The sequence below is a fragment of the Aspergillus fijiensis genome (genome assembly GCF_003184825.1).
Source record: "Aspergillus fijiensis CBS 313.89 unplaced genomic scaffold BO72scaffold_34, whole genome shotgun sequence".
NCBI classification, from domain to species: Eukaryota; Fungi; Ascomycota; class Eurotiomycetes; order Eurotiales; family Aspergillaceae; genus Aspergillus; species Aspergillus fijiensis.
The window spans coordinates 309,814-335,030 of record NW_024469010.1 but is presented as its reverse complement, the minus strand read 5'-3'; the positions used below and the strand labels follow the sequence as shown (position 1 = coordinate 335,030).

Here is a 25,217-nt window from a genome sequence, read left to right as displayed (position 1 = left end):
CTTCTTTTCGATCTTCATATTCTTATATACCCAGTTGTCAAGCGTGTGGTGCAGTTTTTGTATCTAGGCACGATTTGCATCTTTCTACTTCAGCGTCTCGAGCGTGGACAATAATGTCCTTACGCACTCCCATCTTACGCATCATGCGACGCCGCACAGCATCGATTTATCTAGTTCTTCACAGGGATAAAATTATGATGTAAGCATATACACTCTGGCAAATGGGTCAATATCCGTGTTATCATCGTTTACAGTCGAATCGTGTCTTCGAGCGACGGCTGTGAGGCGATACTAGGTACATAGCTATCGAATTTGCAGCCTTACCAAGACCGGACTGACGTGATATCACTGGGCTAGCCGGGGCTAGTTCCATGGTTAGCCACCCATCAACGGCGGTTTACTCCGGCGCGAAAACAAGATTCATTTTGGCTGCAGCTCCGAGAATAGAACGAGGGACTGACTGTCACTGCGGTCAATAGATTGTGATTAGGCTACTCAAGCGTCATGGCTTTGTGTGAGCTCTCCATACAAGTTAGATGGGGTAGGTATTGGATTTGTGGTAAATAAGTGAGGAACTGGTCTGCCAAAGCTGCAGGCACAAGGCTGCAGACAAGGCGCATTATGCGGGATGTTGCTGGTGGTGGTGGTGATGGTGATGCCTGCCCATGCTATAATAATACAGCACTGCTAGTCACCGGTGGGCATTCAACCTCCCCTTTCCCCTAGGCTGTAACCTAACTGGGTAGAGTCTTAGACTAACTTAGAACTCACTGCCACTCCGTCATCGCCCAGCAAATTCAGGGGGAAGAGTGGAAAGAGAAAATGGCGGCTGGTGGTGCGATGGGACGAATCACGTGGCAGGACCCCCACTGCCCGCCCGCCGCCGCTGGAGCGCAAAGCACAACAAGTAAATGCCCCTCTATCTCCATCTCGGCTCTCATTCCCCTCTCTTTCCCCCCCCCATTATTACCACTATTCTTCCCTTCTCAAATCCCCCTCACCCTCACCCTCTCTCTTCCAATTTCTTCCGCCTTTCTCGAACATTACCTTAGTAGGTTGTTTCAGTGTTCGGTAAGTCGCCCTTTCAGTTCCTCCTCAGCTCGGGGCTTTCTTACTGCAGTCACCGACCGTGCTGTGACGACAGAGGACAAATAGGGGAATCTGGCCAACTGACATCGCGTGCCTGCGCAGGTTATCCACTAGCCCACTTCCCCCATCTCAACTCTAGAACTATAATCTATCATGTCGGTAAGTACATTCTTCTCTTGGTTGGCTATAATCCGAACTAAGCTGATCCCTTCACTATCTTCTAGCTCGCATCTGGGTATGTTGATACTTGGCTCCGTCGGGAGTGGTGGGGAGCTCGGTGTCTCCGGGACCACGCTGACATCGCCGTGCTCAAACAGTGTTTCCATCGCGGATGAGTGCATCACTGCATTCAACGACTTCCGCATGAGCGGAGGCTCCAAGACAGACAAGACCAAGTTCATTATTTTCAAGATCGCCGACAACAAGAAGGAAGTCGTCATCGACGAGTCCTCCAAGGACGAGGACTACGAGGTCTTCCGCAGCAAGCTCGAGGCTGCTAAGGACAGCAAGGGTAACCCCGCTCCCCGCTACGCCGTCTATGATGTGGAATACGAGCTCGGCGGTGGTGAGGGCAAGAGGTACGATGATCGCCTGCGCTCCTTGCGGGTCCGCCGAAGCATAGGTTTCCTAACTTTCTTTTCCCTCGATACAGAAGCAAGATCATCTTCATCTCTTGGGTCCCCAGCGACGCTCCCACTCTCGTATGTTTCCAATCGTAACCTGTTTCTGGTGGCCGACGGACTTCCAAATACTGACGCTGGTTCCCTAGTGGTCCATGATTTACGCCAGCACCCGCGAAAACTTGAAGAACGCCCTCAACATCCACAACTCCATCCACGCTGACGACAAGTCCGACATTGAGTGGAAGACCGTCCTGGCCGAGGCCAGCGGTGGCAAGGCTGGTAAATAAATGACGGTGCCGGCTGGGTCCGGACCAGGGTAACTATGCTGGTTGTTACATCGCAACGCATCATCTCGAATCGCGGCGGAACCAGGAACGAAACAGTTCTCTCCGAGTCTCCTGGCACACTCTTAGTTCAATATGAGATTGTTACGACCTGACTCTGCTTTGTTCTCTTTTCCTATACATAGTTACCGTATAATCTTGAGCGATTCTGGCAATTTGTGGGGTTGACACCGACTGGGCAGGGATTATTCGTGCTTGTTTGTTCAGCGTTCGCGTGTACAGAATAGGTTACTGTTGGCCAGCATGGAGAAGGACTGGCGCGGTGGGTGTAAAGTCAACACTCGGAATTACATCCGGGTCATCAAAAGTCGGAGATCGTGCTCTCTCCCTTCTCTTGCGATGGCGTTGTAAAGTTGTCAAGTAATATTGTTGAGGTTAGGGATGTGACTGACGTAGCTGACGGCTCTCTTGAGCGTGCGGAAGAAATAGAATTCCGAGTTCCCTTCAATTCTGACAGTCCGGGATACAAGAGTATCGTTACTAGTCATAGTATTCAGTAGAATAAACCTGCACTAGAGCGCCAAGCCAAGAAAACAATCATGATCACGGGTGAAACCCCTTATCAATATCATGGACATCGCCTGATGTTCTTAGTTCTTGGGGGACAAGAGGGATTCAGTCAGACGGGCAAAGGCGGACGGGCGGTCGGGACGGGTTTTGGTCACAGGCCAATGAGAGTGGTGGTAAAATGGACTAAGCTAGCCTGTCCGGATACTCGACTTTCCACCTCAAACCACAGATCATCGAACGTCTTCGTCCCCCCCCATCGCGACTCTTTCGTCACCCCTCCACTCCACCATCCCCAACGTCCACCATCCTCCTTTATCGAGGAATCGCTCCTCTTACTCCTGGAGAGTTGATTTCTATCGTTGATTGATCGCCAGACGCCCCGTCATCCATCGCACACAATGTTCGCTCAGTCCATCTCTCGGGCCGCTGCTCGCAGCTCGGCCATGCCCACCGCTGCCATTCGCTCCTACCGCACGGCCTCGAGCCCAATGGCTTGCCTGAACGCTCGTCCCCAGGCTGAGAAGCAGACCATTGCTTCCCAGCAGACCCGCGCCGCTTCCGAGCATGCCATCTCGAATCCCACACTCGCCGGTATCGAGAAGCGCTGGGAGGCCATGCCCCCCCAGGAGCAGGCCGACCTGTGGATGCAGCTCAGAGACCGCATGCAGGCTGACTGGCACCAGTTGACCCTCCAGGAGAAGAAGGCTGGTATGTTCTCTCAGTCCGCCTGAGATGGCATTTTTCTGGTTGCTGGCTGGCGCAGACAGAATTTTGCTGACGGGTTCTGTTCTTCCCCACAATATAGCCTACTTCATCTCTTTCGGTAACCACGGTCCCCGCACTCTGCCCCCCAAGGGTGAGGCCTTCAGAATCTTCGTCAAGGTCCTCCAGTACTGCTCCATTGGCGTCGGTCTCTTCTACGCCGTCCACTACTTCGCCAAGCCCCTCCCCAAGACCATGAGCAAGGAGTGGCAGGAGGCTAGCAACGAATACGCTCTCGTAAGTCCCTCATATGCATTCTGCGCTCCTTTGTACCCCCCTTTTCTTCTTCGAAAGGAGGGATCCCTGATCTATACGAATAATTACTGATCTGGTTTTTTCCACCCAACAGCGCGAGAAGATCAACCCCATCTACGGCATCAGCTCCGAGGGTTATGAGGGCAAGGGCTTCGTCCAGAGCCCTCCCGCTGAGAAGCAATAAATTCCCGGACAAATCCTCGGGATTGAAGGTAGAACGATTGGACGAGTTGCAGGCGGCAGCGTTGGCTTGATTGATGGTTAACCCGACTCCTGCCTGCTCCGATACGCACTCTCTGATCATGGCGGATGGGTGACCATCCATCCAGCTTGGACACCTGCTCTCGCACATGTTTTGTTTGTCAAACGTCAAGCCCAAAAAGACCCCTCTGTACCTCGTACTGTGCCATAATCAATGTATCTCCTTTGTAGCCTTAGATCGGGGTTTTTGGTTTTCCTTTTTAGTTTTGGGTTTTCTGTGTGTAAGGTACAGTACCTGTGCAAGTGCCATCAGGTTGTCCGATTGCCGAAGAAGTTATATCATATAAAATTGATAGGGCTTTTTTTCCCACATGTGTATACTCAATGGCTACAGGTGAACCAAGAAACCCGATATCAGATTTCAGGGAAGACGGCTCCTACCACTAGCTGGGTTGGTAGGTGCTTTGAGCTCCTACCTAGTACCCAGTAATGTAAAATGTGTGCGGCTCTAACTGGAAACGTCATTGTTACAACAAGACCGGTACGGACGAGTACAAAGCTAAGCGATATTTTATCGGGTTGCATGCAATTGAGTTTTTTGGATTTCCCAGCCTCATCCAACCATCGGTCTAGGTTGCTAGGGAACTACGAGCTTTGATTGTTCCCCTACGTGTCGTCGTTATCGTATCAATTTAAGATCGAGCTTGCTTTTCGAGACACCGCTAGACCGAGGAGCTTGGGGCCAAGGAGCGAAGAGACAGATGGGTTGAAATTGAAAGGAAGAAAACCGGAATGGGAAATCACGGGAACACGTCAGATTTTTTTTTTCGTTGCGGTTGCGGTTTGTCCGATACCGTCGCTTGTTTTCTGGCTGTATGGATGAATGGATGCAATGCGGTGCGTACATGTCTTGTTATGTTGTCGGAGCAACCACTTGCTTTTCAAGGTACATACATGTAGGGGAGAGGTTTGGGAAGTTGGATGAGATGAATGAAGGTGGTAGATGACAATAAGAGAATTGAGAATACTTGTTTGTAAAATAGAATCAAGCTCATTCGTATTTAAACATAAAGTAGGAAGTATATATCCATCGTTGAAGGGCAATGAAGGAGAGGGGATGGGGGGGGGCTGGCCGGGGTTCCAGTTGGTAAGTTAATAGATAGTATCCGGGCTGGTGCCAAGTCCGATCCGCCATTTTGTGTGCGAAACTGCCCTTGATGGATTGGGATTGTTACCCCAACTCAGGGCACGGTTTGGGTTCGATCATGGTTGCCAGGTGCGCAGCTGGACTACTCGGACGGACGGGAAGAGCAATGAACATGGATGGTTACGGAGTAGTTAGTACGGAGAGTCAAGGTAGTGAAAAGAGGAGAAGGCGGAAATGGATTGGATTAGCCTGAATGGACCAGGTAACTTAAGGTACATGTTCTCATACATGTACCTTTGTATACACAGTATAGTTTACATCAGGAGCTACTTGCCCTTTCTACCTGGTCATTACTAGCTGTGGTCTGCACAGCAGCCAGTCAGTCTGCGACTCTGCATGCATGCATGCGTAATTGATGCACCTCCGGTAAGTACCAATACCCGTCCAGTACATACTGTACTGTACAACTGGCCAGAAAACACACACAAAAGCGCGTTGCTCGGTACATCACGGGATCGTCGGCAAAACCGCCCCGGAAAGGCTAAGCCGGACACAATCGGCCAAGCGTGGGTTCCACCTCAACTGAACCTGACCTCCTCTCTGTCTCTCTCTCAACCTCTTCCCTTCCCTTTTCCTCTCTTTCTCCCTCTCTTTTCCCTTTCCCCCCATCCTCCCCTTTGACCTCCCTCTATACCCATTTCGCTCTTCAACACCATCATCATGTTCAAGAGGTATACTACTACTCCAGACCCTGTCCATACCCCCCAGCTTAGACCTTCCCCCATCCCCCACCATTACTTTTCTTTTTCCTATTGTTGTTCCATCCTTCCCAATGATCAAAGAACCTTGAACTAACCTTGGGCTTGTTCCTTCTTCCACAGCGGTCTTGCCCGGACCTTCGGGAGGGCTGCTTTTGCTCGGCCTACCCCCGTTGCCCGTCGCGCTTTCCAGCCCAAGACCAACGGTCTTCCCTCCCTTGCCCGTCTGGCCAGCACTGAGGCTTCCTCCGTTGGCAAGATTCACCAGGTCATCGGTGCCGTCGTTGACGGTATGTTCCAACTTGCTCCCTGCCTTCCCGCTGCCGAAAAAAAATAAAAAACCCTGCCGGCGGCTACGCGAAAATCTTTTCCGACCGCGATACCATCCCCAATTCCATCAAAAACGAATCAATGGCCATCAAAGAACATAATCTCTGACTCCCGACTACAGTTAAGTTCGACGGCGAGAAGCTCCCCGCCATTCTCAACGCCATTGAGACCGAGAACAACGGCCAGAAGCTCGTGCTTGAGGTTGCTGTATGTCCACCACCACTACCACCACTTACCAGTTCGACATATATATCACATCAAAGCTTTTGATAGCTAACCCCAGCATTAGCAACACTTGGGTGAGAATGTCGTTCGTACTATTGCCATGGACGGTAAGCTTCACCTACCTTGCACCACCAGCCACCGTGGAAAGATCTCGATATTCGACCTCCTCCTTCGTCGTTATCCCTTCCAATGCGTGGGCTCGGTGTCAACATCTGTCGTGCTGGTTCCCTAACGCGTCTGTTCCCAGGTACCGAGGGTCTGACCCGTGGTGCTGCCGCCCGTGACACTGGTGCTCCCATCACCATCCCCGTCGGCCCTGGCACTCTCGGCCGTATCGTCAACGTCACTGGTGACCCCATTGACGAGCGTGGTCCCATCAAGGCCGACAAGTTCCGTCCCATCCACACTGAGGCTCCTGCCTTCACTGAGCAGTCCACCACTGCTGAGATTCTCGTCACTGGTATCAAGGTCGTCGATCTCCTTGCCCCCTACGCCCGTGGTGGTAAGATTGGTCTCTTCGGTGGTGCCGGTGTCGGTAAGACCGTCTTCATCCAGGAGTTGATCGTAAGTTCTTGTCTGGCCTCGAATTTCGCCCGGGAACGTGGACTAATCCACCTTGCAGAACAACATCGCCAAGGCCCACGGTGGTTACTCCGTCTTCACTGGTGTCGGTGAGCGTACTCGTGAGGGTAACGATCTGTACCACGAAATGCAGGAGACTGGTGTCATTCAGCTCGAGGGTGAATCCAAGGTCGCCCTTGTGTTCGGTCAGATGAACGAGCCCCCAGGTGCCCGTGCCCGTGTCGCCCTTACCGGTCTGACCATCGCCGAGTACTTCCGTGACGAGGAGGGTCAGGATGTGCTGCTCTTCATTGACAACATTTTCCGTTTCACCCAGGCCGGTTCTGAGGTGTCTGCCCTTCTGGGTCGTATCCCCTCTGCCGTCGGTTACCAGCCCACTCTGGCCGTCGACATGGGTGGTATGCAGGAGCGTATTACCACCACCACCAAGGGTTCCATTACCTCCGTCCAGGCCGTCTACGTGCCCGCTGACGATTTGACTGACCCTGCCCCCGCCACCACCTTCGCTCACTTGGACGCCACCACTGTCTTGTCCCGTGGTATCTCTGAGTTGGGTATCTACCCTGCCGTCGACCCTCTCGACTCCAAGTCCCGTATGCTCGACGCCCGTATTGTCGGTCAGGACCACTACGACACCGCCACCCGTGTCCAGCAGATGCTCCAGGAGTACAAGTCCCTCCAGGATATCATTGCCATTCTGGGTATGGACGAACTGTCTGAGGCTGACAAGCTTACCGTCGAGCGTGCCCGTAAGCTCCAGCGTTTCCTGTCCCAGCCCTTCACCGTCGCCCAGGTCTTCACTGGTATCGAGGGTAAGCTGGTCGACCTCAAGGACACCATCCGCAGTTTCAAGGCTATCATCAGCGGAGAGGGTGATGACCTTCCTGAGGGTAAGTTAAATCTTCGTTTCCTGTGTTGATCATGGGATCCTTGCTGACTGATCTTCCAGCTGCTTTCTACATGGTTGGTGACTTCGAGTCTGCCCGTGCCAAGGGTGAGAAGATCTTGGCCGAGCTCGAGAACAAGGCCTAAATGTAATATTGTTTTTAAGCGCCCTTTTCCTTTTTTGTTAGACATGGACTACCTTTCTTCCATGATCCGGTTTCCATCGATGCCTGTACAGTACTCGAATTGAGAAAAGGGAGTTATGAGAGAAAGGATTTTGATCAAGTCCAACGATTCATAAAGGAAGCAGGAGCACTTGGAGGCAATCCCTCATCCCCGAGCCGGGATGGAGACTTCCCGGCTTGTGTTACACTACGTGCTCATGTAAGTAAGTTAAAATGACCACCATCAGCCTCATACCCGCCGGGCTGAGACAATTGTACTCTTTTCTTTTGTTGGGATTATCTGTCAGTTCGTAGTTAGCATGGTAATGACATCTCTGTAACGCTTAATTCTTGCCACGTAGCTTCTTGCTGCAGTCTCTCTCTCCATACTCCGTATTTAATAACAGTAGACACCCCAGCTGTTAGCTACTCCATCACTTACCCCATCGTTCTACTCCGTACTACCCGCACCTTTGACCCGAGTGGGGACACTACATGCCATTGGGAAGCCTGGGTCATGACTCCATCACTCAGTCTTTCCTCACAAGCCTCCAATACCGCTGGCCGCGGCAGCCCCCCTTCTTCCTCCCTCTTCGGTACAGTACTTAATCATATACAACCGCACAAGGCATACTTCAGTCTATTTATTGCATTGCTTGCTTCTTTGCTATTATATCAACACGAGTAGCTTAACAAAATAAACAATCGAGAAACAAAGAATTTGTCAATCGCTAGGAAAATCGATGGATAGATAGGTAGGTATTAGATCAGCAGGGTGCCAGCTGCCCTGCCGGGGACGTTCCCTCTGGGGATGTGGGACCAGGCTCTTAGAGGGTGTCTTCCAGCGCGAGGACCTGTACAGTCAATGATTCCTTGTTAGCATCCGAGAATACACCAGGAAGTAAAGAAGTGAGAGGTGGCGGGGGACTTGGGACAAGGTGCAAAGGGCAAGGAGCAAGAACAAGAGCAAGCTTACCAAGGCGGTCCGCGTGGGAATATAAACCTGCAGGTAGTTGCGACGGCCATTCCACTCGAAGTCGGTGGTGAAGAAGCGTGTCTCCTTGTCGTTGCGGCCGAAGCCGCCGAAGGCCTTGTCGTCGCTGTCCAGCACGATGCGGTAGGTGCCGGCTTGCTCGACGCCGACGCGGTAGTCGGTGAAGCTGTTCGTGGGGTGGAAGTTGAAGATCCAGAGGAGGCCGGCGCGCTCGAAGACGAGGACTTTGTCGCCCTCGTGCTTGAGGCTGACGTACGCCTGCGGTGCGTGCAGCCAGCCGTACTTGTCCTCGGTGAGCTGCATGGCGCGGTCGAACTCGTTCAGGAACTGGTAGCGCAGGAGGTGGTCCTCGGTCAGGTTGAGCTGGCGGCGGGCGTACCAGAACGAGTTGTTGTTGCCCGCGCGGGGGAAGTCGAGCCACTCCGGGTGGCCGAATTCGTTGCCCTCGAAGTTGAGATACCCTTCGCCGCCCAGGGCGTGGGTGACCAGGCGGAGCAGCTTGTGCAGGGACATCCCGCGTTCGATGATCGGGGTCAGTTCGGTGAGGATGGACATGTGCGTGTACATCTCCTTGTCGCAGAGCCACATCATGAGGGTCTTGTCGCCAACGAGACTAGTTTAGAGCCAGATGCATTAGTTCAATTGTTCGAGGGGGCGGAAGGGAAGGTTGAATGATAAGTGCTTTAGTGGTATGGAGGCAGACTCACGCTTGGTCGTGGCTCTCAGCATAGGCAATAGTTTTCTCGCCGTGGCGGCGGTTGGTCAGGGTGAAAGCCAGGTTGCCGATATCCCATTGGTCATCGGACTTCTCCTTCAGGAGCTTGATGTACATGTCGGGGATGGCCATGGCGAGACGGTAGTCAAAGCCAACTCCACCCAACGAGTGAGGTAGGCACAAGGCTGGCATGCCAGATACGTCCTCGGCTACCGTGATGCAGTTGGGGTAGATGTTGTGGAGCATCTCGTTAGCAAGAGTCAAGTACATGACACCTTCGTCGTCGACGGCGGGCCCAAAATACTCGTGATAACCGCCAGAGAAACCACTTCTTCAAGTTAGTCCTTGTATTGAGAACGGTGTGGTTGGGGGTGGACGCACGTTCCAATACCGTGATGCGTGTACAGCATGCTGGTAACACCATCGAACCGGAATCCATCAAAGCCATATTCTTCCATCCAGAACCGCAGGTTACTCAAGAGGAAGCGCAGCACCTCATGGTGCCCGTAATTGAACAGTCGACTGTCCCACAGCTCATGCTGACCTTTCCCTCCAGAGTGGAAGTATAGGTGGTCCGTGCCGTCGAACATGTTTAGGCCATCCATCACGTTCTTGGAAGCGTGACTGTGCACCACATCCAGAAGCACCACGAGACCCAGGCTGTGCGCGGTGTCGACCAGCTCTTTCAAGTCTTCCGGCGGGCCGTAGCGACTGCTTGCCGCGAAGAAGCTGTTGACCTGGTACCCGAAGCTGGCGTAGTACGCGTGCTCCATGATGGCCATGAGCTGGATGGCATTGTAGCCCAGATACTTGATCCGAGGCAGCATGTTCTTGGTGAACTCCTTGTAGGTTGCCACCTTGGTCTCCGGGGAGGAGATGCCGACGTGTGCCTCGTAGATCCGCAGACTCTCGGGCTTTGTCGGACGCTGGTGCTTGAAGTGATACCGCTCGGCCTCGGGAGGGTTCCAGAACACCGACTCGTAAGTCGGGGAAACGCTCAGGTCTTGTACGACGCGCTTGATCCAGGCGGGTATACGGTAGATTCGCTCCCCACCGCGTGTGACCATCGTGATCTGCGACGAGAGAAATCAGCCTTATCGTGCAATAACACCAGCCGGGGGTCTTGTCTTGGTTCAGCCGCACCTTGATCTTACTGTCATGCGGAATGGCTGGAGCCCCATCTTTGGCTGGTACTGTGACCTCCCAAACGCCAAAGTCATTCTGCTTCATCGGATTTGCCTTGATGTCCCAATTGTCTGCCCAGCGGCCCCTTTGTTCAGTAATTCGCTCCATTGACTTCAAGGAAATAACACAGAGACGTACTGAACTCGCCAACTAATTGGGCTTCAACGGCCCCCGGGGCCCATTCCCTGTAGATAATATCCCCGTTCTCGGCGACATTGAGGCCGAATTTCTCATAGCCCTATCGGTTTTCAACCCGACGGTTTTTTGTCAGTGGAGTGCGGGATGATTCGGGATTATTAGTAGATAAGGCAAGATAAGTTCGAGCGGACCCGCGATCAGCTCGCGGGGTATGGTGTTCGGTAAAGAAAATAAAATCAAGTAGGTACCCTGCTGAACTTTTCCAAGCCTCCCTCGTGGTCATTGATCGTTTTGACCCAATGCTCCACAAACTCGAATCTACGTTTGAGAGCGTCGCGGTGCGGCTCGAGCCATGGGTCGAGTTGGATGACACCTGAATCAGAAAGGATGAACGATGATCAGCAAGCTTCAGGTTCTGGGGGTTATGGGGGGAAAGTCTCACTCACCGGTGCCATCTGCGGGTGCTGAATCCGAAGCCATTTAGACAGGTTAGAGAGACGTGATACTTCGGATCGGAGGCAGAAACCGAATTGAAGTAAAGCGAAACGAACAACAACGTCCAGCACTAAGCTTGAGAAGGTAGAAAAGGTCTGAGGAAATTCAGATCGGATGGGAAGTAAGTGATGGAAAGAAAAAGAAAAAAGAAGACAAAAGACAAAAGACAAAAGACAAGGAAGAGAGAGGGAGGGAGGGGGAGGCGAAAGAGGATAAGTTAGGTTGAGCGTTGAGGAGGGTAAGGTAGCTCCAAGAGCACATGCGGGGGTGGCAGTAGCAGCAGCAGCAGCAGCAAACAATCTAAGGACGGTCGAGGCCAAAGCTCCCCCCATCTGTACCATACGAGTCTAGTGCGGGATTCATTCCTGCTTCGGAGTTGCGGGTGACATCACCCCCGCTTGCTGTAAGCCGGCCACTTTCCCCTCAATTTCCCCTCGGTCGGCAGCGAAGATAATTTTCAATTGCCTAAGGATGAAAATCAAGGCTCTATCCTGGAATAACTATCAAGCTCATATCAATCAATGTATGTGCTGGATGCAGTATAATTTCTCAAATGTGGTGATCTCAACTGGTGTCAAGGTCCAGGTCCAGGTCCATGTCCAAGCTCAGGGGCGATAAGGTTACATCCAGGCACCGGCTGGAACCACTTCCCGCATGCAGCAGCACGCACCAAAAAGGGTCGCAAGACAATTCATTGGATTTGTTTTATGCTATATATTATATTATTTTCAGTAGGACAGGCTTTTAGAGAACACTGGTCTATTGCAAATTCGCCCTGCCTGTCATTTTTGGGGGACAGTCGCTGTGCAACCAGGCTGCTAATCTCATTTCACAGCAGAGTTGGAAATCGATCTAACATCCTAAGCGTTGCAGCCACCCACTTCCTCTTCCTGGGACTCGCCCCATCCCTGTCCCTGCTGCCACTGACCTCCCTGGTGGTGCTTGCTAGACGAGCTAGACGAGCTGGGGGCACTGGTAATCTGTTCCTGAGCGCTGCTCACAGAGGTGGTGGCAACGAACTCAGCAGCACTGGTGGCCGCAACGTACTCAGAGGTGGAGGACGACGACGAAGAAGAAGAAGACTTCACAACGCTGGTAGCCGAGCTAGCAGCCGAGCTAGTAGCACGAGCTGCGCTGGTCGCAGGGGTACCGTGGCTAGCGACAGAAGAGGACAAGGACATCAGGGCGCTGTAGGGAGTAGCGCCGGGGTAGAAGGAAGTGGGGATGGTAGGGATCGGAATAGAAAGGGTGGTGTCGAAGGCCGCAGTCAGATCGGCAGCCATCGTGGTGGCGGAGTAGCCCGAGGGGGCAGAGCTCACAGTGGTGGTGGAGGCGGAATAAGCGGCGTGGTCGTCACTGTCCTTCAGACAGAATCCAGATCCATAGGCACTCTGGCAGGAGTACCACTGCACGCTGCCCTTCTCAGTCCACATGGCGAAATCCTCAATGGTGATGTCGTAGCAAGGAGCACCGGTAGGGCAGATCATCTTGATGGGTCCACGGGTCAGACCGTATTCTTCAGTGCCCTTCCAGTTCTTGATCGTGAAGTTGCTCATCTGGATTCCATCGCCCTCCACAGTGCTCATACTGGCCCACGCACTGTCGATATCAAGGGAGTAGGCGTTACCGTGACCTAATAAGTGAAATGACGGTCAACACTCGTCTTCGTAGTCAATGAGGCAGCGTCTGAATACATACCAATGAAGTTCTCAAGGACAACGTTCTCAATGAATCCACTTCCACCGTTGCTCTTGATCAACATCATGTTGTTCGAGTTCCAGGTGTAGATGTTACGGTAGGTGATATCGGTGACGTTGGTATCGGTTCCGAAGGAGCCCATGCCGCAGCCACCACTCCAGTTGCAGTAGATGTTCTCGACCAGGATGTTGTGTGCCGGGCTCTGCAGGTCTCGTCAGGATTTCATCTTTGATATGGTTCGGAACACAGAGTCCTACCTTGATCGTAACGCACTCATCCTTGTTCGTCACTTCGATCTATGTGATGCTGTTAGCCTCAGTAAGATTGCAAGACTTGAAGATATCCTCACATCGTGGATCCAGATGTTGTCACTCCACACGTCAATGCCATCAAGACCACCGTGGTTACCACCACGAATGGCCATGTTGTAGACTTCACCATTGGTGCAAGTGTCGATCGAGAAGTGGAAAGCAGGCGAATCGACCAGAATGATATCGTGAACCGAGAAATCCGTAGTATCCCACACGCGCAGCAGGCGAGGGCCGGAGTAATTGTCATCCTTGTGTAGCTCGTAGCCCAGACCCTGGATGGCCCCCTTAGAGTTGCTGCTGAAGAGCTCGAAGTCGCTGGTGTGCTCGATCATGATCATGTTTCCGCCCTCCGTGCTGTCACGGTAAATGGTACCGTCCAGCTGCAAGGCCCAGGCTGAACCTCCGGCCAACTTGACCCAGGTGGACATCGCATAGTCACCCTCGGGGATATAGACCAATCCGCCCGTCTTGCAGTCGGCAAAGGCAGAGGCCAAGGGAGTGCCCAGGTCGGTCGATTTGTCCGCCTTGGCTCCGTAATCGAGAACATTACAGGTTTTGGTGGCAGCCTTGGTACTGGCCGAGGTCAATGGTCCAACAGAACCGCTCAACTGCGCAGCAGCGAGAAGGGGCGCCAGGCCCACGGCGGCAAAAAGAGAGAGTTTGTCGACAAGCATGATGCCGTGCCGATTTGGTGATGAAGAAGCGAAAATGAACGAGAGAAACAAAGAATTAACACAGAAAAGAGTGTAGTAGGGACGTCTGTCAAAGAGTGTACATGAAAAGAAAGGAAAATGAGAGTATGGGTCACCGAGTCCACGTCAGCGAGCCTTTGCCTGACTCTTTATATCAGAAAAGCATTCCATCGTAGCGGCCATTTGCCGACAGCGGTTTGTCGTTTGAGCTAACCGCCTTGCAGCCGCTTAGAATTCTTCTTTGAAGTCTTGAGCCGCGTGGAGAGTGGAAACCAAGGAACAGGAGACGTCTCGGTTGTCCTCAGTCGATAGGCTACTCCCCCATTGATCGAGTAATGCTATTCTTGACAGCACACAACGGGGCAGCTTGCCCAACTAGGCAAAACCTGGCCCAACTTAAAACCATCAGCGTCGGTCATACACTTGGTGCGATGGAGTTCGCGGAGCCACTATGGAGAGCCAGGTCCTGGATTTGGAGTATGGTGAGCAGGCTCTGGACCCTGACTCAAATAGATTAAGTCCCCCCCTGATGGGCGCGGGTTGACATCGGCTAAATCAGCGTGGCTTGAGCTTCGGATTGTCTTTAGATAAGGAGTTAAAGAGTTCAGAGCACTGGAATCTCCGACTTTTGAATGATTGAACGTTTTCAGTCACTATGTAAATAAGAAGGTATAACAAGACGTGGGAAGAGTAGTAATGGTAGTGAAACGATGAGAGATGAGAGAGATGAGAGTTGGAAAGGGAAGGTGCCGAAGTCGGCGGGAAGAACTCCTACTAGCAAGTTTCGATCTTTCTTCTCACCAGAATTGAAGTGGTCGATGAATGGATGGCCCGCTCACCTGAAACAGCAGGGCCACTTAGCCCTACCCCAACAACAATCTCCACGCCTATTCCCCTGGAGGCTATTGGAGGCTGGGCATTGCTCAGGGGCCGAACTGCTTGATATAACTTACTCTCCTGATCACTCATCACTGATCATTTAATGACATAGAGGATCGCGGAGGACGGATATTCCGTGTCTGTCCCGTAGTCCATCATTCCGTTCCCGGCCAGCCGAAGTGGTCAAACCTCCTTAGGGCTGTCGAGCTCCATCGTTCAGACGTCCGTCTCAATTCCCTGAAACAGATCGCCGGTGTGGCTAGGATTTGTGGGATAGACTCGGCGAAAATCGGTGGGAATCACAGTAACTCGTAAAATTAGATTAAATCTATATAGTCTGGGGTTTCTCCCAATATATGCAAAACCGACACCCCCGGCGGGATCGCATAGATACACCAGAATGAGATAGATACACTGTAGCTTGTTCGTTGCTATACATGGTCGGTTACCCATCGGGCCATCACACCGACGTTATCGAAAAGAGAAAGGGTATCTGGAACAGGTCGAATATTGGCGCGGCGTCCACCAAGCATGGTTCCCTGGAAAGAGCAAGAAATCCGTTAGTCTCGTTCAAATTCCTTTTCCCATACTTGCAGAACCAGCACCACTCACCATTTACAGGTTGTCACCAACAGTGCCGACAACAGTGCCGACCGAGGTGCCAACACCAGGAAGTCCGAGGCTGCTGACGAGGCCAGTAACTTCAGGAGACAGCTGAATGAGGAGATAGGAGCCATCCTGACCAACAACGGTGAGGAGCTGCTCGACGGGGGTGCTGAGGTCCTTGAGAAGGTCACCGATGCTGCCAGCGGTCTTGACGATGCTGCCAACCGAGGTGCCAACACTGGGGAGACCGAGATTGGCGACGAGGGAAGCGACAGAGGGGCTAAGCTGGACGAGAAGGCGCTTGGCGTTAGGGCCGGTGACCTCAAGGACGTTCTTGACCTGGGGGGCAAGATCCTGAACAATCTCGCCGTTGGAGCGCTTCAGGTTCTGACCCAGAGTACCGACAACAGTTCCGACTGGGGTACCGACACCAGGCAGGCCGAGACCGGAGACAAGAGCGGTGACGGAGGGGTCGAGCTGAATGAGAAGAACACCGCCATCCTGACCGACAACGGTGAGCAGACCCTCGAGGGGCTGAGCGAGGTCGGTCAGCAGGTCACCGAGGCTAGAAGCAGATTGAACAACGCTGCCAACAGCGACTCCGACGCCGGGCAGGCCGAGGCTGGAGAGAAGACCAGTGACATCAGGGCTCAATTCGATGAGGAGCTGCTTGGCATCAGGTCCAGTGACGGTGAGGATCTGCTTGACATTGCCGCCCAAGTCCTGAACGACATGGCCGCTAGCAGAGCCGGCAGCACCAGAGGGAGCAACGGCGCCGCTGGACACAGAAGAGCCGGAAGAGGAGATAGACTTGGTGACCTGAGTGAGCTCAGACAAGCTGCCGGCAGGGGCGGCGATGGTGGAAGTGGCCAGAGCGGCGAGAACAGCGAGGAAAGCAGCCTTCATTGTGATGATTTGCGTGATAGGAAAATAAGAGAGGGAAGTATGTTGATTAAGGTATAGTAAGTATTAACAAGGAATGACAGGAAGTTGGACTTCGAAAAGGAGTGAATGATTCGCTGCTGGATGAGGAAAAGAATAGAGAAGGATGGGTGGTGAAGACCTTTATATACCAAAGCTGGAGCAGAAAGATGACCCCAGGTCGCTGGCTCACATTCTGTGTTGAGGAGGGCTTAGGAGTGTAGGATGATGATGGATCGACAGCAATTGCCTAACCTGTAGCTTCTGCTTAGGGGAGCCAGAGAATGAAGCTGACGAGCTGCCTCGTTGTGGAGACGGATTGGCATAGGATAATGATGATCATAGTCTGTTTATCCTCTCAGGGTTTACACCGTTTGAACTTTACCTGTGATCATCAGGTACGGTCAAGTAAAGACATCAAGATCCGCGTTGGCTGCATCTTGCTTGCATGGTCATGATCTCAAGACTTCCAACCACAGTGTTGGAGGTTAGCGAGGAAACATAATTTGGGCTTTAGAAAAGCGCACGACATTCGTGAGCATCAAGCAAGGTACGAAATAAAGCCGATTGCTCATTCATCACAGTTCACGAGGTCCGCTGATCTTCACTCAAATCGCATGCAGCCTTCGGAACAAATCCCGCCACTGCCATTGTGATCTGCGCTTTGTTTACTGTCCCACCACGCGGTGGCTGAGAGCCACACTTTCGGATCAAAGAACTTTTCCGATGCGATGCTGACCTATTACTGGCTTGACTGATACGCATACCTTTCTTGATTCAGCTAGAAACTCAAAGCGCGGTGATGCCGGATAGTAAGCCGAAACTGCCTAGGACATGTGAGCAATTGACCAGAGCACAGAATCCATGCAAACTCGACAAATGTTTCTGGATCGAGCGACTACAACCAGAAGGTCATTCGTAATCATCCTGGCATGTATGCACCTATATGCATCTAGCAAGTTAAGAATTGGTATACCGGTTTCCTCGACGGAAGCGACGATGCAGTATTCTATGCGCCGAGAATGAATGGAACCGGGGAGCTAGGAGCCTTCTTTCAGAGATCCAATTAAGAGAGACGCTTACCTGCGATTCATGTTTCTCAGCCAGCTGAAGGTCTCCAGCAACTGCTGAGCCGTCCCTAAGAACCCTTTCTCCACGAAGGTGGAGATCTCGAGGGTAGGAAACCACGGGTCGTGCTCGTATAGTCTACAAACTGATCGACCTTGCCTGTCAGCGTTTCAGTAACCAATCCAAAGACAAGATCGGCTCGGCAGTAGTCCTTGCGAACATCTCCGCGGTCTCCACACCCCGACAATAGGGAAATATAGTCCCCCAGGGCAGCAAATGCAGCTCGACTCTCGAGGACGATTGACTTTGCTAGTGGCATGCCGCTACTGTGATTAAGGTTTCGCCTTCCGCAGCATGCAGTACCAAGTACATCAATACAGTACAGGGCCTGGGAAGTGGCTGGAGTTGCAGCTGCTGCCGATCAGGGTAAAAACGGGGATGTCGTGCTCGAAATCACACCAATGTGCTCATACTCGCTAACGCTCTTGAGAAACTGCCGATTGTGATTCGCTATGCGGTTGTGAGTAACAGTCGCGTGTTTTCGATCTGTGGCTGTCTGACAGTAAGTCAAAGATGTAGTCAACCGGTCCAGTAGGGTGGCTGTACTGTAGACGGACTGACATAGAGTTGGTCAAGGTTGAGCACGGTGGAAGGCAAAAGTGCTCTTCATGTTACAAGCGCAAGAGTAGCACCACGTGGAGGGACTGCAGGTTCTGAGAATTGAACACATCCCAGGGAAAGGGTAAACAATAGAATAGTTTATCCAGGGAGCCAAAAGGCGTCATTGATCAGGCATTGGGATTGTGATCTGCTCTGGAGTGGACTGGGGTGGACTGAAGTGGACTGGAGTGGAGGTGATCGCGCGTGAGGTTGCTTGTTTCGAAGGCGCTAAACCAGGTACAGTACATGCCTTGGAGCCTGAGCTGGGAAGGACCCGTAGGTCCCCGGGTCGGCTGGGCTGTAAGCTCTATGGCGGAGAAGAGAACTTCCAAGTTCGCGCCTGCTCCCCCGTCAACCTACACCTCCCGCTTGATGAATTTGGTCACAATCGTCAGATTCTTTGATACTCATAAGTCCACGAGACATACTTGAACCAACATCCTCCTGATGTGTACTTGGTTCGTACGCCGCAATTTAGTTACGATTCTGATTGTGCTTGTGCAGGAGCCCCGTTAAGGGGTAGTTTCCGAAGTCCCGAATAGTTGCCGATAAACGCGGCGATCTTCTAGAACTGGAACTGCGGTGATCGACCATTCTTCCTTCTCCTGGCACTTCCGGGCGCTTCTCTGGGGCAGATCGTATTGAGATGATGATCTACACAATTACAATTGTCCGCACTGGGTTATCATTTCTGCTCCATAACACTAAGAAAAGAAAATATTTGCAAGTCCTGCTTTACCCATTTCTAGGCAAGTCCTTCGTCTACATCTACTGATGGAGTTGAGAACTACGGGTGTTGACCGCAGCCTCATTATGGTCCGAACTGTACCACTGACAGAGCTCTCAGGGTGGCCCCAATTCGTTCAGAAAAGTGTCTTACTTCCTATGTTCATGGAAAAGAGTCATGATGTATTTACGAAGCTGGACTTGGGGGCAATTCGCCAGTGAACCAGCCACTTGCCGTCTGCCCAAGTTCAAAGTCCAGCGTTCCACCTTCAGCGAATATGTCCTCCCACGCCAACCAGTTCTTCTTCCAGTCTTTCCCATTCAACTTGAGCGACTGCACATAAATATCGCCTCCGCCATTGCCGTCACCGCCAGTGGCAGTGACACTCAATGTCTTTCCCTCTCCAAGGTCGATGGTAAGGGACTCAAACCAAGGGGAATGGATCAAGAAAGTCGACTGCCCAGTAATAGGGTACAGCCCAATCATGTTCCATAGTATCCAAGTCTGCATAGCACCCGCGTCACTATTTCCAGGAAGACCTGACGCACTCGTACCATAGTACGATTTAGCGACACTGCGCGACCGTGCAACGGACAGATCTTGTTGGCCGATATAATGATATAGGTAGGGGACATTGAACATGCTAAGCACATGAATCAGTTTGCGCATCCGTGATTTTGATCTGAGGACACGGACTTACGGTTCGTTCGTTGGATCAAAAATGATACCACTGGAACCACTGGCCCCGTCGGTAAACATGGTGTCAAGCCGTTTCTGTACGGTTTCATTTCCTCCCATCCACTCAATCATCTTCTCCATATCATGGATGGCATTCAAAGAGTATGCCCAGCTGCTGGCCTCATAATAAGGATCGCCCCAGTAGCCACTGTCGCCCAAGGGATCGGTCTCCATGAAACCCGTCTCATTGCGAGGAACCACGAAACCAGAGAACCCAAGCGAGGTCTGCTCGGGATTCCAGTGGTTGCGCCAGTTGCGCGACCGGTTCAGATACTTCGTCGCATCTTCCTCCTTTCCCAACCCCGAGGCAACCTGGTATAGACCAAAGTCATTACAGGAATATTCCACTGCCCGTGTGACCGATCGGGAGTATCTGGGTGTAATAAACCCTAAGCGGAGCCAGTCCGGTAACGCACCTCGACCCTCCTTAGTCGAGGAGTCAGGAGCCTGGGGATCGACCGGGGAATTGGCAGGCGTTACTTCCGCATCTTTGACCATCGCCTTGTATCCATCTTCCCAATTCACCGCGCCACGTACCCCTTTGACATAAGCATCTGCAAGGATGTTATCGGCATTGGAGCCTCCTTGAGTGCGCCCGTTATAATTGGAAGAGCGAGCGTCCGGCATGTAGCCTTCGAAGCGCCAGATATCGATAAGTGACCGTATTTGCTCCTCATAGGCAGTTGGCTGCAAAATCTGCATGAGAGCAGTTGAGCAGCGGAAGAGATCCTTGAATCATGTGAGCGATGCACTTCCTTCTCGGACTACTCAAGGAGATACTCACCCAAAATGTGAATATGTCCTGATAGTAGGGTTCCGAGGACGACCATCCAGGGTTCTCGCCCGTTTGGTTAGTCGGGATCAAGTGCATGAAATAAAGCGATGTATACAGTAGCTTGAGAGTTGTTTCATTGGTATTGCTGGTTGTCACCTTGGACAAGACCTTGGACTCCCATTCCTCTTGAGCTTCAGCGACGACAGAAACGAAATCTTTGTCTGCCGGTATTTCATCATTGACGTTCCTGCAGGCCTGTTCGGTGCTGATCCAAGATATTCCTACTCGTGATGTCACAGAGGTATCCTGGAATGTGTACACCGCCCCAACGCGAGTCGAGCCTGAGCTAGACGACGCAAAGCCACTGTTCTGTCGAACACTGCCATCTGCATCCGTCCCCACATAGGTTCGATTACTGACAGGAGCAGCATCGAAGTAACCACCTGGTCTTCTATGAGCGCCGTTCCAAGGACTTCCGACGCAAGGAGAAAGGAGGGGACATACAGAAATAGATCGACCAGTCAGGTGAGCGGTTCCAGCCATTGTCATAAACACCATGACCTTCATAGTGCCCGTCCGGGAAAACAGTGATGTTGCCGCCTTTAAAGCCCTGACTCAATCCCATCCCTCTATAGGACGGCAAGACATGCGAAACATCAATGAGGACGTTTGCCATAGAGCCCAGAGGGAAGGTATAACGGTAGATTCCCGCGTGGGCGGACGCGCTCAATTGCACCACCGTCCCCTCGGAGGTCTGAGCTTGGTAATAACCCACCGCCGCTTTGTCCGTGCCTGTACGGCCCACGGTGATGTTGGAGAGCGGGTTGGTGATGTGCCCTGTAAGCGGCAGCTGCGAGACTGTGCCGTACTTGGGTGCACCGCCTGTGCCCTGTTCGTGCATCATACTGAACCCGGAGAACTCGCCATTGGGCAGATAGCCGGAGTAGGCGTCTGTCCCAGAGACATAGAGGTCAGGGCCCAGTTTCACCATACCAAAAGGACGCGCAGCGCCAGGGAAGTCGTTGCCGCCATTTTGCGTGCCCAAACTGGAATATGCCACCATTAGCTGTCTTCCCCTTCCTTCTGTTTGACTCTCGACGCGGGGTCAGTACGAGAGCTATAGCGACTTACAATAAATCTACATGAGAACTCAAATTCGCAGACCGCACAACTGGTCCAAGCACGGACCAAATCAGAAGAGAGTGCCAGCAACCCATTGCTGAGGTGACTGAGCTGCGGCAGACAGGCAACAAATATCGTCTTGGGTCTTCAATTTCTTTGCCCACTTTGGGGAGAAAGCCTCGAGAATTTATCCTACAAAAGAGTGGACGCAGCTAGTAATAGTACTAGCTAGCTAACGGATTCTCTGGTCGTCCATCAGACCAGCCCTCTCTTCGTCAAGATACAGAGACTGACATCAGAGACAGTCGCGAGAGCGGGGAATCGAACGCGAAGATTCAGGATAGACAGTAACGATTGGAGTTCCTTGAAAGAAAGTGTCGATCGTGGTCAAGTACTTGATGATGTGATTGATAGGGGGAGGGGGATTTAATCCACTGAGTGCATTGGAATTCAGCACATGCTGTGGTCACCAGCAAACGCCTCTCGTTTGTCCCTTTAAAGAGTGCCCCATTCACTGGTCAGGAGCTGGACATCCCAGTGTCCGTGTGGGGAAAGGAGGGGGTACAGTAGAATGGGACTAAACCAAGGGACTGATGCACTATAGATATAATCATGCATCCATGGTCTGTCGGGTGCTTGCAAAAGTGGACGGTAGGCCCTGAAATGTGAGCTCATCACACGGGTAGGCTTCTAGACTGCAAAAGTACATCATTGAAAGCAAGTGTAATGGCAATCATGGCCAATAGCAAACTGGACCGAAAAGAAAAGGAACGTCAGGAACACATTCCTGAATACTCCGTATTTGTTGTAAACTGTGCTGGTATGGCCGTCCTGCCTGTCAAGGGATGGAAAGGGAGGGAGGGAAGGGAGGCCAACAAAACATGAATGAATTCAATCATTGAGAGCTATAATACAGTACATGATTAGGTGCAACATCAGTCTGCAGAAAATCAGCCATACAAATTCAACCTTCATATCAGATCCTATTCCGGATGAATGCTCAGGGTACCTAGTATAGGTTTTAGGCCAAAGACTCAAGATTCAGAAATCCCGCCGGGTGGGAAGATCACGAACCAGTCATAGCCCAAAAAGGAGCACATGGCCCCGTCCTCACCCTTGACTAGACTACTAGACTAGTGACTTTATAGGATTCTAGGTCAGCTCTCCAGGCTCCCTTTCTCTGTCCCTTTAAGTTACTCCCTGCTTTCCCAACCTTCCTAGGTATGTAGTCATCCTTCAGTCCCTAGTCTAAGTAGTCCGAACCACTATCCTCCCTTGCTCGGGTGCAACGCTAAGTGGACTACGATGGGTGGGTTTTTTTTCTCTATGACACGATATGGGAATCCCGGTCGGTCTGTTATTCTCACTCATCCTCATATATCGCATCGGACCAAACTTTGCAGATGATCAGGAGCTGTGCCTGGCCGGCTCTTCAAGATGTCCCGTGGTTTGTGTTCCGACGGGAGAGGAAGACTGTTTGTTTGGGTTTCTGGGCCAATGATTCGGCCACATGCTTCGGTGACTCCGGTCAGGGGGAGGATGAACAGGGCCACTAACTATGGTGTGATTATGTCAATTCTGACTAAGAATAGTCCCGGGGTAACTATGCTTGAATCAAGCCGGTAACCACACTTGCATGCGGGATTCTTGTCGAATATTTCAAGTGAAGAGCTGGTTACGGGAAATATATCACTGTGCAGATGGCTGCTGCTATCCTGATGGCAAGGTTGATGTAGCGGAGAGAGAAAATGCTTACTGGTACTATTATGACTTTGTGGTGTTGAGAGGCCGATGCATTTGTATATTGTTGGCAGCAGGATGCCTGCTAGACTATTGGGAGCTCACAAGCAGTACCTTTGAAGCCCCTCTGATCTGATATGTGTTTTTACATCTACTAGCATGGTTGAATTTATCAGTATTCCAGAAGAGACTTCTACTGACCTACCATTTACCACATTGCCACCCGAAATCCTCTCTTTTCAATTCAACATCTGTAGGACAATCGATGTCGTTACCACAGCTATTCTCCCGGTGGATGAGTAGTCGATGGGATATAACAGCGCCCGAATATATCTGATGCATCCCAGGCACAGTGGCTACTAGAAGCCCAGTCCTCCAAGACAGTGCGGCCTTATAACTCGCTATAAAGTGCATGCAACAATCCCGCTTCCCTACTAAGCATACATACATTTAATGCTCGAACGGGCGATATATGAGGGCTGGCTTGCTTCACTCCTTAGTGGCAGACAATCGAGAATAACCACTCTGTCTCGCTAGAGAAGTATCGTAATCGAGATCGTAGTCATCGTCATCGCCCGGAGAAGTCTACGCATCGATAACAATATTGTGCTCTTGTATGGTAGCTGTCTCTCTCGTACGCATCGTGGGCTCTCTGGTTCCTGTAGTTGACACCTCCGCATTAGGCTCATGTACATTGTTTGATGGTGACGAGAGCGGGCTTACATGTCCGTGTATGGATGCATACTCGTAAGCTGTTGTTCAAGTGTGCAAGATGGATAAGAGCCTAGCCGGCCAGAGTGTTGCATGATTGTTGGCATTAAAAAAGATGCCTTTTCCACGTATAGCCGACATATATCTAAATTAGCGAAAGCGCCATGCTTGCAGAATAATCCATTGAAGAAAGAAGGACCAAGTGAATGTAAGGTGAATTGGGCGGAAGTATTTTGCAGGGGAGAGGGCGGGAGAAATGAGAGAGGACAGAAGTCAAGAAAGAGAGAAAGAGGGAAATCTAGAAGGTGCAAGGGTAATGCACAGTACACACCATCATGAAAAAGCAAACTTTCCCTTTTCTGAGCCATGGCAATTGAGACATCACCTTTCTGACACATGCGAAGAACACAGCTACATCATGTTAATGTACTGTTCTAGAAGATAATTCTGACATATCATCCACCAGTCCAGATATTTCTCAGCAAGGATCTTCACCGACATCCACAATGAGACCTCCTCGGCTCTTCGAGAAGTACGACGCTGGCAGCTTGTGACCATTTGGTAAGATTACTCAAATAAACGACCACGAGGTGATCTCAATAGATGGTAAGATAGATTCACAGACCTCTCGTAACGTCATGGCGCGATTGCTCAATTTGATGTGAACCCAGGCGCACTCCCACCCACACGATCAATCTGGCCGTCCGATAGCACATCTTCGTGCTCGCGTATTACGTGCAAAGATGACTTGTGCGGACCAAAGCGTCGCTGCTAGTGATTATGCAAGCGATTCTGCTTGGCTGTGGCGAAGGCAGTCTGACATTCAGTCTCACGAAAAACATAATACTGCGGGTCTACATGGAGCTTTTCGCCTCCCAAAGCACATTCGAGCAGACAATGAGGCGTCAGTCAGATATTCGGAGGACCGGAATCTTTCTGAACTGCGATAACAAATTCACCGGCAAGCCGGATCCAATCCCAATCCTTAACATTGTCAAACTCGGCTCGCCATTAGACAAACTCTTCACCACATCAAACGTGGCTTACCCTAAGCCACTGGGCGTGAGAGGAAACTCAATTAAATTCGCACATAATCAATGCCAGCCTGTGACTACCTTGCAATAATGCCAAGCTTTCAGCCACCTTCGCCTTCCAGGGCCTTTCCCT

The 25,217-nt window shown here is 51.6% G+C and overlaps 8 protein-coding genes across 8 annotated transcripts; 4 read left to right on the top strand and 4 right to left on the bottom strand.

Moving 5' to 3' along the window:
* The first annotated feature begins 723 nt into the window (after nucleotides 1-723).
* On the top strand, nucleotides 724-1,248 carry BO72DRAFT_449541 (uncharacterized protein). The gene is made up of 2 exons (XM_040945052.1): nucleotides 724-1,071; nucleotides 1,192-1,248. Exons 1-2 carry the CDS (start codon nucleotides 823-825, stop codon nucleotides 1,201-1,203), a joined length of 261 nt encoding a protein of 86 aa, XP_040799828.1. The 5' UTR covers nucleotides 724-822; the 3' UTR covers nucleotides 1,204-1,248.
* Nucleotides 1,243-2,238, top strand: BO72DRAFT_512973 (actin-binding ADF family protein; the record flags this gene model as incomplete). Its single annotated transcript, XM_040949456.1, has 5 exons — nucleotides 1,243-1,248; nucleotides 1,314-1,324; nucleotides 1,407-1,667; nucleotides 1,742-1,790; nucleotides 1,859-2,238. 5 exons carry the CDS (start codon nucleotides 1,243-1,245, stop codon nucleotides 1,997-1,999), a joined length of 468 nt encoding a protein of 155 aa, XP_040799827.1. The 3' UTR covers nucleotides 2,000-2,238.
* Nucleotides 2,239-2,666: 428 nt separating this feature from the next.
* Nucleotides 2,667-4,219, top strand: BO72DRAFT_449537 (cytochrome c oxidase subunit IV family protein). The gene is made up of 3 exons (XM_040945051.1): nucleotides 2,667-3,274; nucleotides 3,372-3,565; nucleotides 3,678-4,219. Exons 1-3 carry the CDS (start codon nucleotides 2,965-2,967, stop codon nucleotides 3,765-3,767), a joined length of 594 nt encoding a protein of 197 aa, XP_040799826.1. The 5' UTR covers nucleotides 2,667-2,964; the 3' UTR covers nucleotides 3,768-4,219.
* A 1,108-nt stretch (nucleotides 4,220-5,327) lies between these two features.
* Nucleotides 5,328-8,221, top strand: BO72DRAFT_478614 (F1F0 ATP synthase subunit beta; the record flags this gene model as incomplete). The annotated part of the gene is made up of 7 exons (XM_040947519.1): nucleotides 5,328-5,357; nucleotides 5,889-5,979; nucleotides 6,141-6,226; nucleotides 6,309-6,351; nucleotides 6,492-6,808; nucleotides 6,867-7,716; nucleotides 7,776-8,221. The coding sequence occupies 7 exons, from the start codon at nucleotides 5,328-5,330 to the stop codon at nucleotides 7,856-7,858; spliced, it is 1,500 nt and encodes a 499-aa protein (XP_040799825.1). The 3' UTR covers nucleotides 7,859-8,221.
* A 282-nt stretch (nucleotides 8,222-8,503) lies between these two features.
* On the bottom strand, nucleotides 8,504-11,676 carry BO72DRAFT_449533 (1,4-alpha-glucan branching enzyme GLC3). The gene is made up of 8 exons (XM_040945050.1): nucleotides 11,354-11,676; nucleotides 11,156-11,280; nucleotides 10,908-11,007; nucleotides 10,728-10,840; nucleotides 9,966-10,657; nucleotides 9,577-9,912; nucleotides 8,852-9,482; nucleotides 8,504-8,729 (listed from the first exon to the last, which is right to left on the bottom strand). Exons 1-8 carry the CDS (start codon nucleotides 11,385-11,387, stop codon nucleotides 8,703-8,705), a joined length of 2,058 nt encoding a protein of 685 aa, XP_040799824.1. The 5' UTR covers nucleotides 11,388-11,676; the 3' UTR covers nucleotides 8,504-8,702.
* Nucleotides 11,677-12,141: 465 nt separating this feature from the next.
* rhgB (putative extracellular rhamnogalacturonase) lies at nucleotides 12,142-14,261 on the bottom strand. The gene is made up of 4 exons (XM_040939312.1): nucleotides 13,450-14,261; nucleotides 13,358-13,396; nucleotides 13,101-13,302; nucleotides 12,142-13,035 (listed from the first exon to the last, which is right to left on the bottom strand). Exons 1-4 carry the CDS (start codon nucleotides 14,083-14,085, stop codon nucleotides 12,263-12,265), a joined length of 1,650 nt encoding a protein of 549 aa, XP_040799823.1. The 5' UTR covers nucleotides 14,086-14,261; the 3' UTR covers nucleotides 12,142-12,262.
* A 1,032-nt stretch (nucleotides 14,262-15,293) lies between these two features.
* Nucleotides 15,294-16,771, bottom strand: BO72DRAFT_160732 (uncharacterized protein). The gene is made up of 2 exons (XM_040939311.1): nucleotides 15,595-16,771; nucleotides 15,294-15,521 (listed from the first exon to the last, which is right to left on the bottom strand). The coding sequence occupies exon 1, from the start codon at nucleotides 16,492-16,494 to the stop codon at nucleotides 15,598-15,600; it is 897 nt and encodes a 298-aa protein (XP_040799822.1). The 5' UTR covers nucleotides 16,495-16,771; the 3' UTR covers nucleotides 15,294-15,521; nucleotides 15,595-15,597.
* A 2,379-nt stretch (nucleotides 16,772-19,150) lies between these two features.
* BO72DRAFT_469841 (alpha-1,2-mannosidase family protein) lies at nucleotides 19,151-21,694 on the bottom strand (the record flags this gene model as incomplete). The annotated part of the gene is made up of 5 exons (XM_040946984.1): nucleotides 19,151-19,607; nucleotides 19,665-20,431; nucleotides 20,487-20,920; nucleotides 20,982-21,523; nucleotides 21,609-21,694. 5 exons carry the CDS (start codon nucleotides 21,692-21,694, stop codon nucleotides 19,151-19,153), a joined length of 2,286 nt encoding a protein of 761 aa, XP_040799821.1.
* Between the last annotated feature and the right edge of the window lie 3,523 nt (nucleotides 21,695-25,217).